The following is a 20,993-nucleotide window of genomic DNA, read 5'->3' on the forward strand; positions in this document are numbered from 1 at the left end:
TGCGAAGAACTATGAGAGCCGGGGTCTTGAAGCGCTTCCATCCCTGGGAAAATGTTTTGATTCTGCTCAACAATTTAACCATTTTCCTTGCGTCCGGCAGTTCTTGTGAATTAACGAAAATCGATTGTTGCAATCCACTGTCCCCCCAGGGGTGCGCTTTGGTCAGTGCGGGGCGTGGGTTCTAAGGTTTCTAAAACACGTTTCATTTTGCAAACTCTGGGCTCGGGTCGCGCACCTTCCGAACTGCGGGGAATGAGCCGCGCGGGCCGCCGTAGTCAGCTGCTGCGAGCAGGAAGTGTCCCAGCTGCGGGCGGAGATTGCACCATGGCCCCGGACCCCTGGTGAGTTGCTGGAGATGGCAGTAGTGTACGGCGGGTCTTGGGGGTGGAAGTGGCTCCCAGGGACTCGCACAGACCCTGGCCATAGTTGAACTTGAGGCTGGCGGCTTTTAGGGATGAGCAAAGCGGGTGAAGACCCTCCTCCTGCTTTGGGGACTCAGCCACATCCCGCCTTCCGGGTGCTAACTCGGTGGTCGGAGGGGGATACCGTGACTGGGGTGGGGGGGGGACTGGGACTGAGCAGAATGCAGTATTTCCCCCTCCTTCTGTAGGGTCTTCTCGCCTCTCCTGCTTGTGGATAACTGCGTGTGCAGACTCCCCTGGGGTCCTGTAAAAGTGAAGCAGAAACAACCTTCTTTTGGTAGGATGTCCCTTCCTTCACCCATTAACCCCTAGAAGGGGAAGAAACTCACGTTCAGACTCCGTGGTCACCAGCTAGTTAGTAGTTACCTGGGCATAGGTGTTATGGGCTCTTCACAAAAAGACTCGTAATCTGTGAGGGATATCTGCGCTTGGGATAGGCATTTTTACCCTTTCCTGCGTCAGTATCATGAAGACGTTTGTCAGCAAGAGCTAGTGCAGAAGTCAGCACCCGATAAGGCCATTTATTCAGCAATGAAGCCCCAAGGACAGAGTGATGAGCAGTATCTTTATACAGGAAACACATTGCTGTACGGTCTGGATTTTCCCATTTAATAATTTATAACATTGTATTTCTGTGATGTTCTTGTTGGAGGATATGCCTTATGTTGATGTTTCTGGTGCAGTTTATAAATGTTTGGTGGCAGACAATTTTGACTATTGGGAGAGTGGGTATCAAGGTCAAAGTTAGAGTTACCTGGGATCTATGCTATTTGGCCTAGTTGCTGAAATTTTCGTGGGTTTTTTTTTGTCTGTTTGGTTTCCAGTGTCTCAGGGAGTCCAGGCTGACCTTAAATTCCTGATCCTCTCGCTTCAGTCTCCTAAGTGGTGTTCTCACAGGCCTCTGCAAACATGCCCAGCCCGTTGCTGAATTTAACACCCCCCCCCATCAAGTTTCAACTATTGTCTACACCCCTGGTAGACAATTTAGAGACTACTGAGTATCTGCAGGAAAGAAAATAAATAGCATCTTTATCACTTATCAATGTTAACTTTTTTCAATGCATTTATGGTCTAAATCTGTATCTTGCTTGTATTTTACACAACAGGAAGCATTTCTCCCTATCATTAAGTATTCTTGAAAACATGATTTTTGCATGCATGTCAGTACATCATCTGAATGTTCATAACTTATTTCACTTTTAGCTCAGTGGTAGGGCTTACCATATGCAAGGCCTTGAGTTTGGGTCCTTAACAGGACAAGAAAGCTTTCCACTGTCAAATGAGAAAGCCACTGAGTCAAACAATTGAGACCAACAGTAAAAGAGCTCAAATGCTTCAGTGTCTTGGGGTAAAATTCTCCTGGAAGTCTCATCTCATTAGACTCCTGGGCCAGGCTGTGCAGAAACTAACCTCTGCTAATCTGTCCTCTTTAAATGGACCCTTCTGCCAGAGCTACGTCTTGGCCAGACATGCTTTCTTTGTTTAATCTTTGTATGAGCCGTGTGCCTTCCATGGTGTTTGGATTTCACTCCTCCTCCCCATACAGAAATCTGCTTTAGTCTGGAAGTCAGCCCAAGATGTCCTCTTGCGGCCCAGCCCATCTGAGCGCCTCTGACATCAGTAATGTCTCCTACCCACCTCCTAACTCTAGAGGTACTTAATTTAGGTTTCCTATTTGACAGGAATTTGTTGTGGATTTTATATGTTTGATCTGCCTTTGCATAGCCAGACTGAAGCTCCTGTCTTCATAGATGATCGTGTGGAGGCAAACAAGTAAAATGTAGGGAATCCAGGGCTAGGATTATTTTCCTTATTACCCCACTGGTTTAAAATTTTATACATATATATTATATATAATTAATATGATATATTAACCATCTGCTCTTTTTCATATACACACCTATTCCTGAATATACTGAATGATGCATATTGATGTATACGTTGAGTCTAGGGTTAGGGGCTGACGCTGCCTCTGAAGGGCTTGTGAAGCTCACAGCATAAAGTCTCTGTGTAGGACCTGGAGCCACATCCCGAGCCCAAGCTAGACAACCCCCCACCCCAATGCTGGTGATGGAGCCCTTGCCCAAGCTAGACCCTGATGCTGGTGGTTGAGCCTGATGCCTTGCCCAAGCTAGACCCTGATGCTGGTGGTTGAGCCTGATGCCTTGCCCAAGCTAGACCCTGATGCTGATGATTGAGCCTAATGCCTTGCCCAAGCTAGACCCTGATGCTGGTGATTGAGCCTAATGCTTTGCACAAGCTAGACCCTGATACTGGTGATTGAGCCTAGTGCCTTGCCTAAGCTAGACCCTGATGCTGGTGATTGAGCCTAGTGCCTTGCCCAAGACCCTGATGCTGGTGATTGAGCCTAGTGCCTTGCCCAAGCTAGACAAGTGCTTCCCACTGAACTATGCCTTTAAGTTTGAAACAGGTCACAAAATTACCCAAGTTGCCTCAAGTAGACTGACCTTGAAGTTAAGACTCTCATGTCTCAGCCTCAAGTAGCTGGGTTAATAGGCATGTCCACTACTGGAATATTTTAAGGAATAAATTACTTATTTTCTTATGGGTAAAACTGGGACATTAGGGCAAACAGCAGTTTTCAATATTTTGCAATGGACGGATCTGGAAAATACATTGTTTATGTGAGCACAAGAGTCCCTGCTTCTTAGGAGTAGACTGGTGTACGAGATGAAATGTGTGTACACACCAGTGTTTTGTGAAAAACAGGAAGTGAAAGTGCCTTAATAAGGAAACCTCTGGGTACTATTGGGTGTTCGTTTATTTCTGTTTTAATATGTGTATGGGTGTTTTGCCTGCACATATACCTCTCTGTGCATCATGTTTGCCTGATACCCACAGAGGCCAGAAGAGGGCGTGATACAGCAGTGGACTGCTGTGTGGGTGCTGGGATCGAACCCAGGTCCTCTGGAAGGGCAGCAGTGCTCTAAATCACTGAGCCATCTTTCCAGCCCCTCTTTTAGGCCCTCATTTGAATCTTTCAAAGCCCCTAACACTGTTGAGTGGGAAGTGGACGGCCAGTCAGTGTTCCGAGAGAACTGTGGCAGGGTGAGAGTCAGCCCCGTGTCAGCTAGAGCACTTTGCTGCAGATGCACATTTCCTGCTGTCCCTGCTGCCTGAATTTGCATATCAGTTCTCGCCTTGCCTCAGTGTCTCCTGCTCTGAAATAGCACCCTCTTGTCACTGTGATCCTTCATCTCCCATGTTTCTTCTCAGCACAAGTCAAACCCACATCTGCCACACCATGTATTTATTGTATGCCATTCTCCTTTCACTAGAATGCAGGCTGAAAAACAGCAATTCTGTCCGTTTTGTTTGTTGCTCTTTTGAATTGACAGCACCTGGAACAAGGTTGGGTTTAGCACAGGCCCTTCAGCAATGTTTGCTGGCTGTCTTACAGAGTAGTGAATGCAGATCCCATCGTACTGTTGCAGGCCTGTAATCCTAGCTTTCAGGAAGTGAAAGCAGGAGAATTATGAGTTCAAGGCCAGCCTGGATTACATAGGGAGAGCCTGATAAAACAAAAACAGAAAAACCCAAATAACATCAAACCAAAGGTACAAATGTAAATGTTTTATTTATGTGCGTAATAGCAAAGTCCTTAAGAGCCCAGATTCTGGGACCAGATACATCTGGTTGCTGCTGTCCTTGGTTCCCTCTGAGTAAGTTAGCTCTGCCTCTTTGTACCTGGTTTCCTCCTGTCTAAGCCTGTCATGTTCCCTGCCCCACACAAGTTCTTGTGTGGATTAACCAAGTTGTCATCGGTGAAGTATTCCGAATGGTGACTGGTACATAGGAAGCACCATTCAGTACATGCTGCTGTTAGGAGTCCTTTTTGCTTCTTTCTTTCTTTCTTTCTTTCTTTCTTTCTTTCTTTCTTTCTTTCTTTCTTCCTCCCTTCCTTCCTTCCTTCCTTCCTTCCTCCCTTCCTTCCTCCCTTCCTTCCTCCCTTCCTTCCTTTAGAGATAGGGTCTTCTTATGTAGCCTGGTCTAGAGCTCACAATGTAGACCTGGCTGGCCTCGAACTCACAGAGATCCACCTGCCTCTGCCTCTGCAGTGCTGGGATTAAAGGCGTGCGCCACCACCGCCCGGACTTTATCTAAAGAAATTTAAACCTCTTTCTCTTTGTATGACTTTGATTTCAGGTTCTCCACATACGATTCTACTTGCCAAATTGCCCAAGAAATTGCTGAGAAAATCCAACAACGGAATCAATGTGAAAGAAGAGGTGAAAAAACACCTAAGGTAACTCTGCAGAAGAGTTAATGCGCTGAACTTTGAAGTCTGAAAACATTTCTAGATCTGGGGCACGCTCTGTGTGTGTGTGTGTGTGTGTGTGTGTGTGTGCGCGCGCGCGCACACGTGTGTGCATGGGCGAGTTCGTGGGCATAAGTCTTTGGAGTGTGTTTTGGTATGTTGTATCTAATTTTATTTTCTCCCCATTTGATAAATTATGACTACTCCCCTAAGATATAAAATGGTCTATATTTCATTCACTGACTTTGTATACAGCTGCAGTATTCACACTGCTGACCGCTGCCAGCATCGCCCTCCACAGTATTCACACTGTTGGTAGCTGCTGGCGTCATCCTCTTGGATGTGTGTGTGTGTGTGTGTGTGTGTTCACGGGTGTGTGTGTATGTGTGTGTGTGTGTGTGTGTGTGTGTGTGTGTGTTCATGGGTGTTTGTGTGTGTTTGGAGGCCTGAGGTTGACACTGGTGGTTTTCTTCCGAGACTTTCCACCTTGCCTTTTTGAGGCTGGGTCTGCCATTGAACCCGGAGCCCACCGCACCGACAGACTTGGCTAGACTGGCCAGTTTTTCCAGGGGTCTTTTGGTCTCCCTTCCCTTCCAGTGCCGGGGTTACAGCCGCATAGACGCATGCTGCTGTGCCTGGCTGCTGAGGCAATCACAAGTTCCCAGGCTTGTGCAGCAAGCATGTCACGAAACCAACTACCAGCCCCTTGTATTTTGTTTATGGTAACTCCTTATCCAATTGTTTAGGCTGGGGAGGGAGATCTTATCTCAACAACAAACAGGTTAAACAACACACCAAAGAAATGACTGCAAGTGTTTTATCATGTATACAATATGATATGCACACCCCTTTATTTTGCATACATATCATTTGTCTTATTTTTATTCTCATTTGTAATTCTATTTATTTATTTTTGAGTCAAGGTATTGCTATGTAGCCCAGACTGGCCTGGAACTTGCTGTGTAGTTCTTAATCTTAAACCATGATCCTTCTGTCTCAGTCCCCCAAGCACTAGGATTACAGATGTTTGACATTTCAGGGTAATTTTATGAAATATCACAGAAAAAAATTTGTGTTATATTTTAATTATCAGTACCAAGATTCCAAATGAATTTTGAATAGACGTTTAGTGCATTTATGGATTAAGGAGGAGAGTTTTAACTTCTTTTTTCTTTTTTTTTTGGGAGGGGAGGTTCTTCAAGACAGGGTTTCCTCCACATAGCCCTGGCTACACAGAGAAAACTCGCTCTGTAGACCAGGCTGGCTTCGAACTCACAGAGATCCTGCCTCCCGAGTGTGGGATCAAAGGTGTGCACCAACACCACTGACGTGGCTTTTTTAAATAATACTTAGTGATTCCTTTTTATTCACTCTTGCAGCAGTGTTGATGGCATAGTTATCGTGTGCCAAAACCAATCTACATGGTTTTTTTCTAGATTTTGTTGGTATTATTACTATTTTTTGTTTTTTAAAAGTTTTGTTTAGTTTACTAATTAACTCCCAGGATCTCATTGACACCCAGGCTGGTCTGGAATTCCTGTTGTAGCTCAGGCTGGCTTTCGGCTCCTTACCCTCTTGCCTCTTCTACCTCCCAAATGCTGGTGTAGTTAGTAGGCGTGAGGCTTGATCACTGTACTGAATCCTTTTACTTTTTTTTTTTTTTTTTGACACAGGATTTCTCATTGAACCTAGAATCTACCAATTTGAGTAGATTAGGTGGCTAGCAAGCCCCATAAATCCTCCTGTCCCTACACCCCAGTGCTGGGATTACCACCACACCTGGCCTCTTACACGGGTGCTTGGGATTCAAACCCAGGTCTTCCTGCTTGTGTGGCAAGCACTCTGCTGACTAAGTTGATTCTTTTTAACTTTCCCAAGTCCATTATTCTCTGTCTGCAAATAATACCCGAATCTCCCTTGAGCCCTCCATGTTTTCTTAGTCTTGTTCCTTTAGTAAGGCCTTCTAGATCACAGTTAAATAGACAGTAGTGTCTATTCTTAGCTCTTCTTTCTGCTTTATTTTTAATTTCCCCACACTGTATTAATCATATGTTTATTCTATTTTTAGTCATTAACACCATACGCTTTCTTTTGAGGTTTTCTAGCACTAAACTGTTCTTAACTTGCAAGAATAAATTCTCGTTCCTGGTAGCATCTTGTCCTTTTAATGCAGTTCTGATGTTTTAAGAGTCTTTGTCATCCTGGAGTGGGATTGGTGTGCGGGGGTTTTTTGTCTGTTTTTCAGTGATTTAAGTCAGTGCTTATGTCTGGGGTTATGTTAGCTAAAGTGTGAACTGGGTTTTGCATTTGTTTTTCTTTGTTCTGGAAGTTAATGTTTAATTATAACAAAGGAATTTTTCCTCTTGATTATCAAAGTTTTTTTTTTTTTTTTCTTTTTTTGGTTTTTCGAGACAGGGTTTCTCTGTGTTTCTCTGTGTAGCTTTGCGCCTTTCCTGGAACTCACTTGGTAGCCCAGGCTGGCCTCAAACTCACAAAGATCCGCCTGGCTTTGCCTCCTGAGTGCTGGGATTAAAGGTGTGCGCCACCACCACCCGACTTGTTTTTTGTTTTTTAAGACAGGGTTTTGGGGCTGGAGAGATGGCTCAGAGGTTAAAAGCATTGGCTGCTCTTCCAGAGGTCTTGAGTTCAGTTCCCAGCAACCACATGGTGGCTCACAACCATCTGTAATGAGATCTGGTGCCCTCTTCTGGCCTGCAGGGATACGTCTGTATACATAATAAACAAATAAATCTTAAAAAAAAAAAGGCAGGGTTTCTCTGTAAAGCCGTGTAGCCCTGGCAAAGATTATTTTCATACAAAATTTGAAATCTTAATACTAAGAAATGATTACCTTTGGCATTACAATAAATTAGTTTCTAGACTATTCTCTTTTTGGTTGACATTTCATTTTATGATGTTTATGACGTGATTTAAAATTTTTAAAATTACATTTTTTTTCTCCGTGTGTGTGTGTGTGTGTGTGTGTGTGTATGATGTATGGTGTCTTTTTGAAAGAGTTTGGGGGCTGTGTTGCCCAGCCCCCCCCTCTCCCCAGGTTCCAGGATTCAGGTGGCCCTGATGCTGAAGCCTCCCAGGTAGGATACAGGTGTAAACTACAGCGCCCGGTTGTTATACTTTCTGCCTCTTCTTGTCTTTGTTCTTTGAATACATGGAGGACTGCTTCCCCTCAGCTCCCCATCAACTCTGTGGGGGCTCCTTTGGTTTTTTGGGGTGTTGGTCAGGCTTCTCCTGACTGCTGACATCGGACAGGGACAGTTGCTTGACACGGGGAACTTGCTCATCAGAGGAGGGCCTCCTGCCTCTCCCTGAGTTACACACTGCTACTTTGTTGTTGTTTTGTTAAGGCAGGGTCTCACTATGTAGCCTTGGCTGACCTTGAACTCACTCTGTAGACACATGCTGACCTTGTCCTAGCGATCCTCCTGCCTCTCCAGTGCTGGGATTGCAGGCGTACCCCACCATGCCCAGTATAACTGCTACTTTTAGCAAGCCACAGTGAAAACAGTGGCATTCTGCCTTTTTAATATTCCTCCCATTTCATCCATGGTCAAATATGTTTCCATTTAAATGTGTACTTTTGTTCTTCACATTTCAAATGTCAGAGAGGGCCTCTCTCCACCTCTTCTTCATCTTTAGAGTCACGGACAGACATTCCCTCTGGGTTTTTAGGATGACTGAAGACAATTCCCTTAGTCCTGGAAGAAGAATCATGCGTGGTTAACATTCCTCTCATGGAAAAAGAGCATGTACTCTCCAGTGTTCACATGAGCTATAAATACACCACAGTGTTCTGAGACCGGTCAGAACAGTAATAGGACTTGACACCTTGTCATCTGAAGCATGGTTGAGGGAACCGTGGGGTTTTGCTGTTGAGCAAGGACTGAGGGAACACAATTTCCTGCATGGCTCCAGGGTGGATAAAATACAGCATGTGGAAGCTCTGGGGACAGAATTCCAGCTGACTATGAATGCAGGCTGACAACTTCCATTCCGTAGCTGTGTTCCCGTGTGGACCAGGTCGCCTTGGGCAGGTACACTATGGATACAAGGTCCGGGTGGGTGGCTAGACCAGGACGCCATTGAGAACTTGACAACCCTGGGCCTGTCTCCCAGGCCTGCCTTCCTAATTTAGCAGATGCTGCTACCCCTCTGGATGGTGGACTCAGGGTGTGTTCTCTTCTTTGCAGCTTACCCTGACCATCAGAACTTTGTTGAAGAACCTGAAGGTAAAGATCGACACTTTGAAGGACCTTCTGCTAAGAGCTGTATCAACACGTCAGATGTATCCATGTAAACGTGTCCACCTTCCCTGGAGTGGGAGGAGAAACAGTCTTATTTAAGAGAGGAAGGAGTCTGGGCCACTCAGAGTTTCCCACAGCTCAAGGAGGACTTGGTCTCCACATGGTTGCCTATAATCTTGAATTCTGTTGTAAGTGACTGTTCACTGCTTTACAGGGACTGTGCTGGCAAGGGGAGACCCACCTAAGGAGTGACTTTGTCTGGGTATAACCCTGACCCGGCAGGAAGCTAACGCTCTCTGTCAGAGCTCTGTGTGTATGTAGAGCTGCACACTGCTCTGGTGCCTGGAGGATGGCTAGCCGCTGCTCTAACCCCAGGACTTCCATGATAATCCTCCTCAACAGTGATTCCCTGGTGGATTTTCCAGAATTTTTTTTTTTTTGTCCCCCTGAGACAGGGTCTCAGTAGCCCAGGCTGGACTTGAACTTACTTTGTAGCCAAGGATGACTTGAACTTCTGCCCTCACCTCCTGAGAACTCCAGTACACCCAGTTTTGTGAGGTGCTAGGGATGGGACCCAGGGCCCTGTGCATGCTAGCTAAACGCTCCACCAGCTGAGCAACATCTCAGCCCTCAGGAGATTTAGTAACCTGCTTTCTGGCCAATAACAGTAGAAGCTGCCTGTCTTTTTTGTTTTGTAAAAATCCACCTGTAGACTACTGAGATATGGCTTGCTTGCTTCATTCTTTCAGGGACAGAGATAAGTGCCCCTAGTTTGGGAGCTTTGGGGGTGAAGAGTGTATTGGGACTTGGTTAAAGAAAGCTGGGCCTTCTTAACCTCCGGTGAGATGTCAGGTACTCAAGCAGGTTTTGAGCTGTGTGTGGTTGCACACATCTGTAACCCCAGTACTGAAGAGACTGAAGCAAGATAGAGCATTAAAGGCCAGCCTGGGCTACATAGTGAGTTTGAGGCTAACGTGAGCTACATAATTAGACACCCTACCCTACTCCATTTCCCACTCCACCCCACCCCCATCTCAAAACAAACATTTTAAAAAGAAATTCACAATGGACCTGTTACCTGAACTAATTCTCTAAACCTGGTTTATACAGAGTTGCAAACTGACCCCCATAGTTGTGTTTCTTTAAATTACTGTAATTCATGCCAAAGACCTGATTTTGGGTGTCAGAGGAAATTATATATCCTGGCTTTAAATGTGGGAAAATGTAGGAATACAGCGTTTTTGACAAAACAGTCAAAGGTGCTTCAAAATTCCGTTTTCTCCCAGATGAGCCCTTTCCTGTTAGCAGGCAGGTTGGCATGGCTTAGTGGCATGGTCTTCCAAATGTTTAATTATTAATCTGCTGAGGTTTCAAATAAAAGTTTAATTTTAGTAAACAATGGGGGCCTTCTTTCAGACGCAGTTGGAGTATTCTGGCTTGTAATTTTATCCTCCATGCCGTATCATTTGTTACTGCCCTGTTAGTCTGTTACATAAAGAGCTTTTATTTTACCTGAGTCAACAGGTCTTAATCCCTAGACCTTGAGCGGTTTCCAGTGGGCGGGGTCGTTTCTCTCCTTTCAGAAGTCAGTACTGGGAGGTTTGCACATGTGCTTATGGTACACCGACTCATTTTAGTGTAACCCACAGCGCATGCATGAGAAAGGTAGCTAAATACTGTCCCATGGGCAGTTAGTACCTGTTTGCTAACTTCCATTAAGATAATGAATTATAATCCACTATATATATGTATATATGTATATAGAGCACACTATAGCAGTTAGACACGTGTGTGTGTGTGTGTGTGTGTGTGTGTGTGTGTGTGTGTGCATGTGTGCTAGACCCGTAGAACAAGAGACATATATAACCCAGGAGCTGTTCTCTGTTAATAGCCCCTGCTAGACAGTAGACAGAGAGTACTGAGAGTGTAATATTTGGCCTCATTTTCCTAAACACTTTCAGTCTGACCATCTGTTATAATGGACGTTTGGTTTTGTGTTGATCTCAGAATAACGTCCCAGACTGCCGTATTAATACGCACTACGCACCAAATACGCTGGCCTCATTATTTAAAACATCCAAAAGATGTTTTGTAAGAACGTGAATATTGGTAATTTGATATTTCCTAGGCAAATTAAAAAAAAAAAAAAAACTCAACTGGATTATAAAAGCTTTTAAAAATAATCCCCCCTCCTCCATGGTTGAGCTTTGCAGGTAGAGAAGGCGACATTCAGCTCATACACCACACGGGGGCGCTCCTAAACCTGTTTTCAGGGAAGCCTCCTTTTGCTAGCTTGAAAAAGGTAGCGGTGACTTCGGTAGTATTATCAACCTTTTTGTTTGTTAGCTGGTTCGGGACGGGGGATTGAACCTAGAGCCCTGGACATGCTAACCACGTGCTCTACGACTCCAGCCCCAGGCAACATCTTTTAGTTTTCCATTTCTCCAACATCCTTCCTCTTACACATTTTTAATAACACAAGTCTTCTTCCAGATTTAAGTTATTTCAGATGGAAGCTCGTCAGTTCTAATTACTTCATATGCTTGGTTTGGGTGACTTCTTTTCTTCTTTAAAAAAAGGTAACTTGGCCATGTCAACCTTGGCGCCTCATGTCACAGATACAGGTGGAGAGATTCCAGCATCCCAGCAGGGAGTTTTATACTATAGAGGGGATCCTGGATACGTCAGTAACTTTCCCAGGACCCGACAGCTAGGGATACAAGAGTCAGATTCGAACCCACGACTATCTGGCCCCAAGTGTCTTGTTCGAAGCCGAATTCTTCTTTAGTAGAGGTAACATAGTCACCTGTCCTCTTTGCCTTTGACAGCTGCTTCCTGCTGTCACACAGATCCATGAGAGCCTTCTTCATCAAGAGGTGAAGCAGTGTTCTGTTCACCATGGCGTATTAGTTATATCTTAGGATACTGTGATCCTTAGTTAAAAATGGCCACAAATCACCAATAGAATGGCTCTTTAAAATTATTTTAATTTTATTTATTTGCATTTGTGTGTATATGTGTGATAGTGCCTGAGAAAGCCAGAAAGGGTGTTGGATCCCCTAGAACTGGAGTTAGAGGCAGTTGTGAGCTGTTTAGTATATATTCAGAGACCTGAATGCTCTTAACCATCAAGCTATCTCTCTATCCTGGATAGGGTGACTTTTAAATGCTGTTCTAGCAAACAATTAATGTTGGGTGACTTTTCTTTTTTGAGACACTGTGAAACTGGCTGAGTTCACCATGCAGACCAAGCTGGCCCCAGAATTCACAGAGATCTGCCTGCCTCTGCCTCCTGAGTGTTGAGATTTAAAGGTGAACACTATGGTGATATTTTATTTGTACTGGAATGTGATTTTATTTGTATGTCAATAAATAAAGTTGCCTGGGGGCCAGAAAAACTCCAGCTACAGAACCCCACCACACCCAGCACTGGTGACTTTTGAATATTTGGGCAGCATGTTTCCTTACTGTGCTGCATAATTGAGAATTGATGGGACTTTCCTGAACATGTTTTTGTCCTCCTGTAGTCATGAAGTTCTCCAGAAACTACTAGGAGATGCCAGAAAGATAAGCCCTCTGAAAGTTCCTTTCTGGACGGCTAGATTCATGAGCTCAGGCATGAGATGTCATGTTCTTTTGTGAAAAGTGGTTTTGCTGTTATTTGATTTTTCAAAAGGAGAGTTGTGCGCTTTGACTCCATTAGCTTGTAATTGATCAATAAGACAGACCTGCAGTCAGGGTGCTGATTGTAGCTCAGGCTAGCCTTAAACTTAGGCAATCCCTCTACTTCTCAGCCTTTGTGAGCCACCGTGCGCAGCAAAACTCACTTCTGTTTCCAGCTTTTCTTTCCCTTGCCTTACCGGGTTACAAGAATAGCTTGTGCTGTGGGAGGGAGGCTTTGTGTGGAATTTCATGTAGTACTAAAAATATTCTCTACTGGCTTTTCATGGAGCTCGTCCTTTGTGAGCCTTTCAAAACCAGCACCTTTACCTTTTTTAAAAAATGTGTCTGTGTCTGTGTGAGTGTGTGCTAGTGCCCGTGGAGGGCTTCCTGACGTGGGTCCTGGGAACCGAACTCAGGTCCTCTGGTAGAGCAGTAAGTGCTCTTAACTGCTGAGCCATCTCTCTGGACCGGGCCTTTACCATTTTATAGGAGAGTGAAAACAACCTCTTTACAAACATACTCGGTATCTTAGGAGAGAGGGCCTGTACAGATAATTTTTTAGAAATCTCTTAGTGGTCCTCAACTCTGTATTTTAGGGGAAATGATGGGTGGGTGGGTAGATGTGGTACTCACTGTGTAATAAGCCTGAGTGACTGTGGGAGCAGAGAGCTGTGGGGATCCTGGAAGCATCGCTGGGCTTGCAGTGGAGCTGGGGTTCTCTAACACTGACTCGGTGACAGTTTTCAGTGGCATCTGGGAACCTGGGAAAAATAAGAACATGGTGCTTGTGTTTGGAGAGATTTATCATTTATAGTCAGTCACTAGATCTCTTTGCGGGTTTTGGTATTAAAATCTTGTCATTTTTCTCCACAGTAGTAGGTAGTTTTGTTTGTTGTTTTTTTCCCCCCCCTTTGAACATCCATTCCATACGTGGCCAAATGTGTAACTGGTAGCTGCTCTCCCACTTGGAAGTCTGGGATCGTGGTGCTGAGGGATCCACACTGTCTTGGGGACCACACAGAGCTGAGGCAGAGGGCCAACTCTGCCCCTTGAGGCCAGAGAGCAGTTGAGCCTCCATGGGCTTGAGTTTCATTATCTCAGAGGTGGGACTAATCCTGCTATGGAAAGTTGCAGAAGTCTTTTTAAAGTACCTTGTGGGATTAGCCCCTTCCATCACTGAGATAGTCCTCAGGGCTGTTGAAGTGGCTCAGCAAATAAGGGCCCTTGCCACCAAGCCTGATGGCCTGAGCTTGATCCCCAGGACACATAGGGTGGAACAAGAGACCTGTCTTCCATAGGTGGCCCTCTGACGTCTACACTAGTCTTGTACAACACATACACAAATACATAAATGTAAGAAAACAAGCTACTCATCAGTATTAATCAGGCCAGTCCAGCCTCCCAGTGCCTTACAAAAACACAGTGAAGAGGAGCTGGAGAGTTGGCTCAGTGGTTAAGAGCACTTGCTGCTCTCGCAGAGGACCTGGGTTAGTTCCCAGCACCCACGTGGTGGATCCAGTTCCAGGAGATCCAGTGCTGCCTTCTGACCTACAAGGGCACCAGGGACACATGTGGAGCATACACACACATGCTGGCAAAATGGTCATACAGGTAAAATACATCTAAAAACTATTTTTTTTTTAAGTGGGCCGTGAGACTCTCTTGGCCTCTCAATTCCTACGCTGTCTCCTCACAGCTTCCCTGTGACAGCATGGAGGAACAATTGCAGGCTTCCTTCCTTCTCCAGGGGTCTCAAGTCACAAGATCAAGGCTAAATTCTCACGGTTTTTAAATTACATTTTTAGCACGCGCACGTGTGTGTGTGTGTGTGTGTGTGTGTGTGTGTGTGTGTGTGTGTGTATGGAGGTCTTGCCTTTCACTATGAGGGCTCTGGTGATTGAGTGTAGGTCCTCACACTGTGTAGCAGGCACCGTTACTCACCGAGCCATCCTGCCAATCCCAAGACTAAACACTAGTGGTTGCCAGAAGATAAGTCCTGAGAAAATACTTTCTAACGGCTTTGTCTGCGTTTGTTGCGTATCTTAAAGGATACCAGTAGGTGCAGTGCTGTGCCCAGGGAAGCGGAGAAGCTGGGCTTAAGGCACATGGGTAGTGCACATGGGTAGTAGGGGTTGGTCCTAATGAGATCAGATCTTACATTTCCACGAGTTGGCCAGATTACGTGAACAATCAGCCTCGCCGTTGGCCAAGCGCCATGGCAGTTAGTTTAACGTCCTCCTGTCTGACTGTTCTCTGACTTTGCTTGTTACTCACCATGTTAGTGGAAGAGGCACCAGCCCCCAACTGGGTCCTCTGTTCTATTTACCCTTCTTAGCCTTAGACACAGCTGGTCTACACTTCCTCACTACCCAGCTCTCACAGGCGTGTCCACATGTCTGCGGCGTAGATCATAGATGGCACAGTTCTCCAGTCTTCCACCTAGCCTCCATCTATCTCCTTGGGGGGGCCTGTTGTTTAGGTATGCTAAAATGAAATATTAAACCAAGAGGCAGAGTGGCTGATTGTGTAGTTTTCCAAGGTTTGGCGGAAGTCTCTAGGGATATTCTGAATTGGCGTACTAGGCTGTGTTCCTTGTCAAAAATACATGGGACTGGAAGTGTTTCAGATCTAGGAATATCTGTACATGATGAGACATCTTGGAAGGGGACTCAAGTGTAAGCATGAAATGTGTGTTTATTTTACACGTCTCATAGAGTTAATTTTATAGACTATTTGAAACAATTTTGTGCATGAAACCAAGATTCATGCTGTGAAATTTTCCACCTGTGGTCTCCTGATGAAGTGGTCCAGAGTTAACGACTTTCAGAGCGCTGGAGAGTTTGGATTTGGGGTTAGGGATGCTCCCGCTGTACCTGCTGTACTGATCGAAACAGGACTGAACGCAGTGGTAAGAGGCAGTGAGCAGTGTCAGCAACCCTGGGCTGGAGGAAGCCCTGGATGTTTAGTGTCCAGCAAGCGCAGAGGAGGAAGCCCTGGTGTAGGGCCGAAAGATGGGCTGTAGCCTAGACAGACTGTTTGTGTGGCTCGCCATCTGCAGGCAGGAAAACACCGAGAACTGGCCTAGGGGGTCCGTGTGGCTCCTGTAATATCAGGCGTCTTCAATGACTGATCCGCAGACCCGGTCATCAGCTCATGCTGCCTTCCACATTGGTGTCTAGTGGTGGCTCATTCTGAGCGTGACTTTAAATCTGTGACTTGTGTCTGTTAGATTTCAGAGTGTACCTTTAGAGGTATTATTATTATTGTTGTTATTATTATTATGTTTTCTGGGGGCTGGAGAGATGGCTTGGAGGTTAAGAGCATTGGCAGCTCATAACTGTCAATTGGTGGTTTAGAGTTTGTGTTTCTTTTACTCACATACAGCCGTCTTTCCCCTGGAGGTTTCAGGGCCCCTTTCTGTGTTCTTTTATGTCCTTTGCCTACTTTTGGTCCTTAGTAATTTTATTTTTCAGAGACTTCAACTTTTATAGAATTGGACCGGGGAGATGGCCCAGTGGACCATGCTCCTGCTGGGCAAGCTTGGGGGCTTGAGTTCAGACTCTCAGCCCTCACACATGAGCCTCCACAATTGAGTCAGTCAGTGAGCTCTGGGTTCAGCAAGATACTGCACGCACGCACGCTCGTTCGCTCGCTCGCTCGCTTGTATTATATAGTCACAGCTTAGCGTCTAGGTTTTTTTTCAATATCTGTAGATTTTCATTCTTTTCTGGCAAGATTTTTCTCACTCAAGATTATTAAAATATTCCCCTACGTATCCTCCTAATAATGCTTCTACAATTTTGTCTTTTAATGTTTAAATTCCAGAACCATTTGAATTTGTGCATAATTTTGACACTGGATTTTTGTTCAGCACATGTCCAGTGTATGTTTGCATGAGTGTTTGGATGCTGAAATCTCTATAAAATGAAAGGTTGACAGGGTAGTTGAGCAGAGCATGTAGGCGAGGCTAGCTGATACTGGGCCCCAACCAATAGCCCTACAATTTCGAATTTCCATTTTGTCTTGTTCTGTATAATTCTTGTTGCAGCTTCTGTTTTCTCCCTGCCCTGTCTGTCACCCAAGGAACTTTGTTTAAATTGAATGAAAGCTTCCTGCTTTATTGGCAGTTTATCAATAATTTGAAAGACATAGATACTCGTTCTTAATTGGCACTGATCGAAAGGCTAATATTGGCCCTTTTTATTAAAGAAGAGGAATATTTGAGGTTTCTGTTTCTTAGTTACAGTTGCTACTTCATGATTTCCAAGATGGGGTGCTTGGTGACTGCCACTGCCGTCAGTGGAAAATGGAAAAGTGGTTTGACCCAGGGAAGTGTGGCATGCTGGGATGTTGAGAGAATTCATTTATTATTATTATTTTTTAATATGCAGAGTGACTACGGCTCAAAGACTCGGGTTTAGGAGATTTATGGTTTTTCTAATAACTCCGTTACTGAGGGAGATTTTTCGCCTGGATTTGTTTACTGTTCCCACCAGCTAGCCAGCACTTTTCTGTACAAAATTAACAGCAGAACTGGTAGATCCCTGAGCGGTGCGTTTCCCTCACAGGCAATAATGAGTCTAATCCTTGGTTCTGTCAAGTCCGCAGAAACTTTGGGGGCCTGAACACAACGTTTTGTAGCCCCTTTAACATTTTTGATTACATTTATTTATTTGTGTAAGTGTGATATGCCCGTGTGGGCACACTCATAGCATGGTGCGCTGGGGCAGTTAGAGGCCTTGAAGGGGTCAGTTCTCTTCTACCATAGGGTACCAGGAATCAAACTCGGGTCCTCAGGCTTGGTGGCAAGCACCCTTCCCTGTTGAACCATCTTGCCAGCCCCTTAAAAGAGAGGAGACTCTGTAATCTCCAGCAGCCATCTCTTGTGTTTACTGTTGTTGCTCGGATTGGTATCAGTGGCCAGCCCTTCAGATCTGATGAAACAGCCATTTGGTTTAAAAAAAAAAAAAAAAAAAATGAAAGCCAGATACAACAGATTTGAAGTGGCTTGTTTGTGTCTGAAGTCAGACAGATCCTTTCAAAACTGTTGACTTCCTGTACCCTGAACTGTGGTGGTGTTTTCTTCTTTCACATTTTGTTTCCTTTTTTTGGTGTGCATATGTGTGTGTGTGTGCGTGCGTGTGTGCGTGTGTGTGTGTGTGTGTGTGTGTGTGTGTGTGTGTGTGCGTGTGTGTGTGTGTGTGTGTGTGTTGCACACACGCACACCGTTAAGGAGCAGCCGGCTCCAACGGTGAACTCGGCCCTCCTCACCCTCAGTCTGCCACATTTTCTAGACTAACTTTTAAACTAATGAGCTGACAGAAACAGCTTTTAGAGAACACAGTTGCATAAAAACAGCCTTCAGGAAGCCTCTGTCCGAGCTATTACACAGGGTGGAGACCCCCTCCCTCTCTCCAAACCTTAGGCTTCTCGGGGAGGGTGTTTTGGGTTTGTTTTTGATTAACTAGGAATCAGTCACTGGAGGCCTCACTCCTCCTCGGCAAGCCTCATCCCAGCAGGCCCCATTTTAGGGGACTGATGAGTATGCAGATGTCCCTGAAAGCTAACACCTGTAGCTCTAGCCTAAGGACTCCTGCAGCCGGATTGCCCTGGCCCTGGTCTACTGCTCACTGGCAAAAGAAATACAAAGTAGAGCTTTTCCTGGTGTAGTTTTCAGTGGAAGGACTCAGACAGCAATCTGTGTCATGTTTCTGCATCCATCTACTGCGGTACAGTCTTCCCCTGAAGGATGGAAGTCAGGAAAAGAAAACAGCCTCTTCTGGGTGGTCGCAGGTGGAGCCCGTAGTGGCTGCAGGTGATGCGCAGAGTTAATAAAGTCATAGGGAGCGTGAGCTAAGCCACCCACTGTTGGACCTTAACCAGCGTCTGCAGAACACAACTGGAGGGGGATCGAAGACAGAACCTGCTGGATGACCTTGTCACCCGAGAGCGACTGCTCCTGGCATCGTTTAAGAGCGAGGGTGCAGAGCCAGATCTGATCAGGTAGGACGCTTTCCTTTACAGGCACACCCGGCCCCGAGGACTTCCGTGCCGTCACTGCAGCTGTTTTCTGCAGGGCTTCCATTCCGCATAAAGTCTGCTTGTTTACAGTGTCTGACTCTATTTTCCTACTGAGTTTAGTTTTCATTAATTTTCCAGATTTAGTAAGCCTGGGTGTTCAGCTTAAGCTCATGTTAGGTGGGGCATACTTACGGAGAATACAGTCAGAAGTTTCCTTTTGTAATTTTGAGTTTTCTGTCTTGTAAACTGTTGAAGTTGCTACATTTTAGTTGGCTTGTTGAAAAACGGTGTCCTGGTGAGACAAGGGCGGGGCCACAGAGAGAGGGGTTAGGGCTGGCTTCTCCAGGTTCTCTGCCAGCCAGTGATCGGCACTGCGTATAGTTGACAGCTGCTCTGAATTCGGCCTCCACTGCTGGGGCCAATGAAGGAGAAATTGTTACATCTTGAGCATTGGCCTCTCCCTGCTTCTGGAACTTAAGTTCATGGCTGGGAACATCCTAGACAGAAACAAGCCCAGAAGAGAAACTCTCCTTTTCTGTCCTCTAGCAACGACCAGGGGATCCATCTTGGAGAGTTGGGGGAATCCGCTTTCTGCTTAGTTCTTAGGAATGATGTAGCTTCCCAAGGGCCACACTGCCAGGCCCCACCTCAAACTTCACTCCAAGTGCGGGCGGGTCGAGGTGGGGTCCCAGGTGATTGTCATAAACAGCCAGGCTTGCAAAGCACTGTCCTAGGATGAGCTGGAGGGGAGCAGCCCTTCAGGAGCAGGCAAGCTGAGGTGTCAGACAGAATTTACAAAATGGAGGAAGCTAGGTGAAGTTAAGTAGGTTTTGTGAAGGACGAAAGCTTGGGTTAGGGAATGAGGCGTGGTACCTGGGCAAGGCTTTCAAATGCAGGCAGAAGCTTGTGGGGCCAGCTTAGGCTCTTCAGTGCTCTCCAGCAGGATTCAGTCCTGTAGCTGCAAGGGGGTGAAGTGATGCAGACGTTGATCCAGGTGGGCCAACCAAGACAGGTAAGCAGAGGAATTCACGGTGAGAAGAAATGGCATCTTCCAATAAGAGTCTGACTGTGAGGAAGAGAACAGGCCGGGCAGAGTTTCTCACTCCCGTAATCTCTGCACTTAGGAGAAGAGCAGCCCTGGGGTTTGCCGGCCAGCCTGGGCCACAGAGGCAGACACCATCTCAACAAGAAGTTAGTAGAGGCAGTTGGTGGGAGATGTGTTTCATGTAGAATGGTGGCCAAGGAGCCCAATGTCATCATGGTGGATGTGGTCCGGTGTCTCTTTGTCTCAGTGTCTCTGGGTCTCTTTGTCTCCGTGTCTCTTTGTCTCAGTGTCTCTTTGTCTCTGTGTCTCTTTGCTTCTGCATCTCTGCTTCTCCATGTCCCTGCATCTTCATGTCTCAGCATCTCTGTGCCCCTGTATCTCTAATCTATGTCAGAGCATGAGTGGCAGCACCTTGGTCACAGGTTAACATTCAGAATCACAGGTCCCAGCTTGTGGATTAGTATCTGTTTTCGCAGGGTCTTGCGTGATTTGAAAATTACTGCTTTGTGCCCTCCCCTCCCCCGATTTTTCTGAGCCAGAGTCTGACTGTAGTCCCCGAAGACCTGGAACTCTATGTAGGCCAGGCTGGCCTCCTTCCTCTGCCTTCTGGAGTGCTGGGATTAAGCACCTGTGCCACCATATCTAATAGCTCTGCATCATTTATTCATAACTGTGGCACTGTGCATCAGAGCCACCCAAAAGGCTCACCGAAAACAGAAGGAAAAGGGGAAAGTGCAGGTGTCTGCCATGCGCTCACCCAGGTCTGGATGGCAGCGAGGCTGGGGAAGCTCCATGAGGTATCTAGGAGGTAACAGGTTAGACCCTCTGTCTCCTGTCAGAGAATACAGTAATGGCACACACAATATTCTGTTTGCTTTCTAGGCACCAGACGCTGCTCTTTACAGCATTACCTTCAGAAGGAGGCAGGAGGGGTCATCAGTCTGTTGGAGAGGCTGGATTTTAGATATAAAACCTTTTTTTTTTTTTAAAGGTTTGTTTAGCCAGGTGGTGGTAGCACACACCTTTAATCCGAGCACTCGGGAGGCAGAAGTAGATGGATCTCTGTGAGTTTGAGGTCAGCCTGGTCTACAAAGTGAGTTCCAGGATGGCCAGGGCTGTTACACAGAGAAATCCTGTCTCAAAAAAAAAAAAAAAAAAAAAAGGAAAAAAATTATTTTTACCATTTAATTTTATTTAAAATTTTATTTTTACCATTTTGTTTTGTTTTGTTTGTTTTGTTTTTTGTTTTTCAAGACAGGGTTTCTCTTTGTAGCTTTGGAGCCTGTCCTGGAACTCACTCT

At 45.7% G+C, this 20,993-nt stretch overlaps 1 protein-coding gene across 1 annotated transcript in view; it reads left to right on the forward strand.

The window, feature by feature from the left end:
- The first annotated feature begins 232 nt into the window (after positions 1-232).
- Stx8 (syntaxin 8) overlaps positions 233-20,993 on the forward strand; it is a 251,618-nt gene continuing 230,857 nt past the window's right edge. Inside the window, exons 1-4 of the mRNA XM_059270937.1 lie at positions 233-341; positions 4,590-4,689; positions 8,910-9,004; positions 18,519-18,629. Coding sequence (XP_059126920.1) covers positions 253-341; positions 4,590-4,689; positions 8,910-9,004; positions 18,519-18,629 — 395 coding nt within the window. The 5' untranslated portion in view covers positions 233-252. The remainder of the gene's footprint in view (positions 342-4,589; positions 4,690-8,909; positions 9,005-18,518; positions 18,630-20,993) is intronic.

Source organism: Peromyscus eremicus, chromosome 8a, assembly GCF_949786415.1.
Source record: "Peromyscus eremicus chromosome 8a, PerEre_H2_v1, whole genome shotgun sequence".
Lineage (NCBI taxonomy): Eukaryota > Metazoa > Chordata > Mammalia > Rodentia > Cricetidae > Peromyscus > Peromyscus eremicus.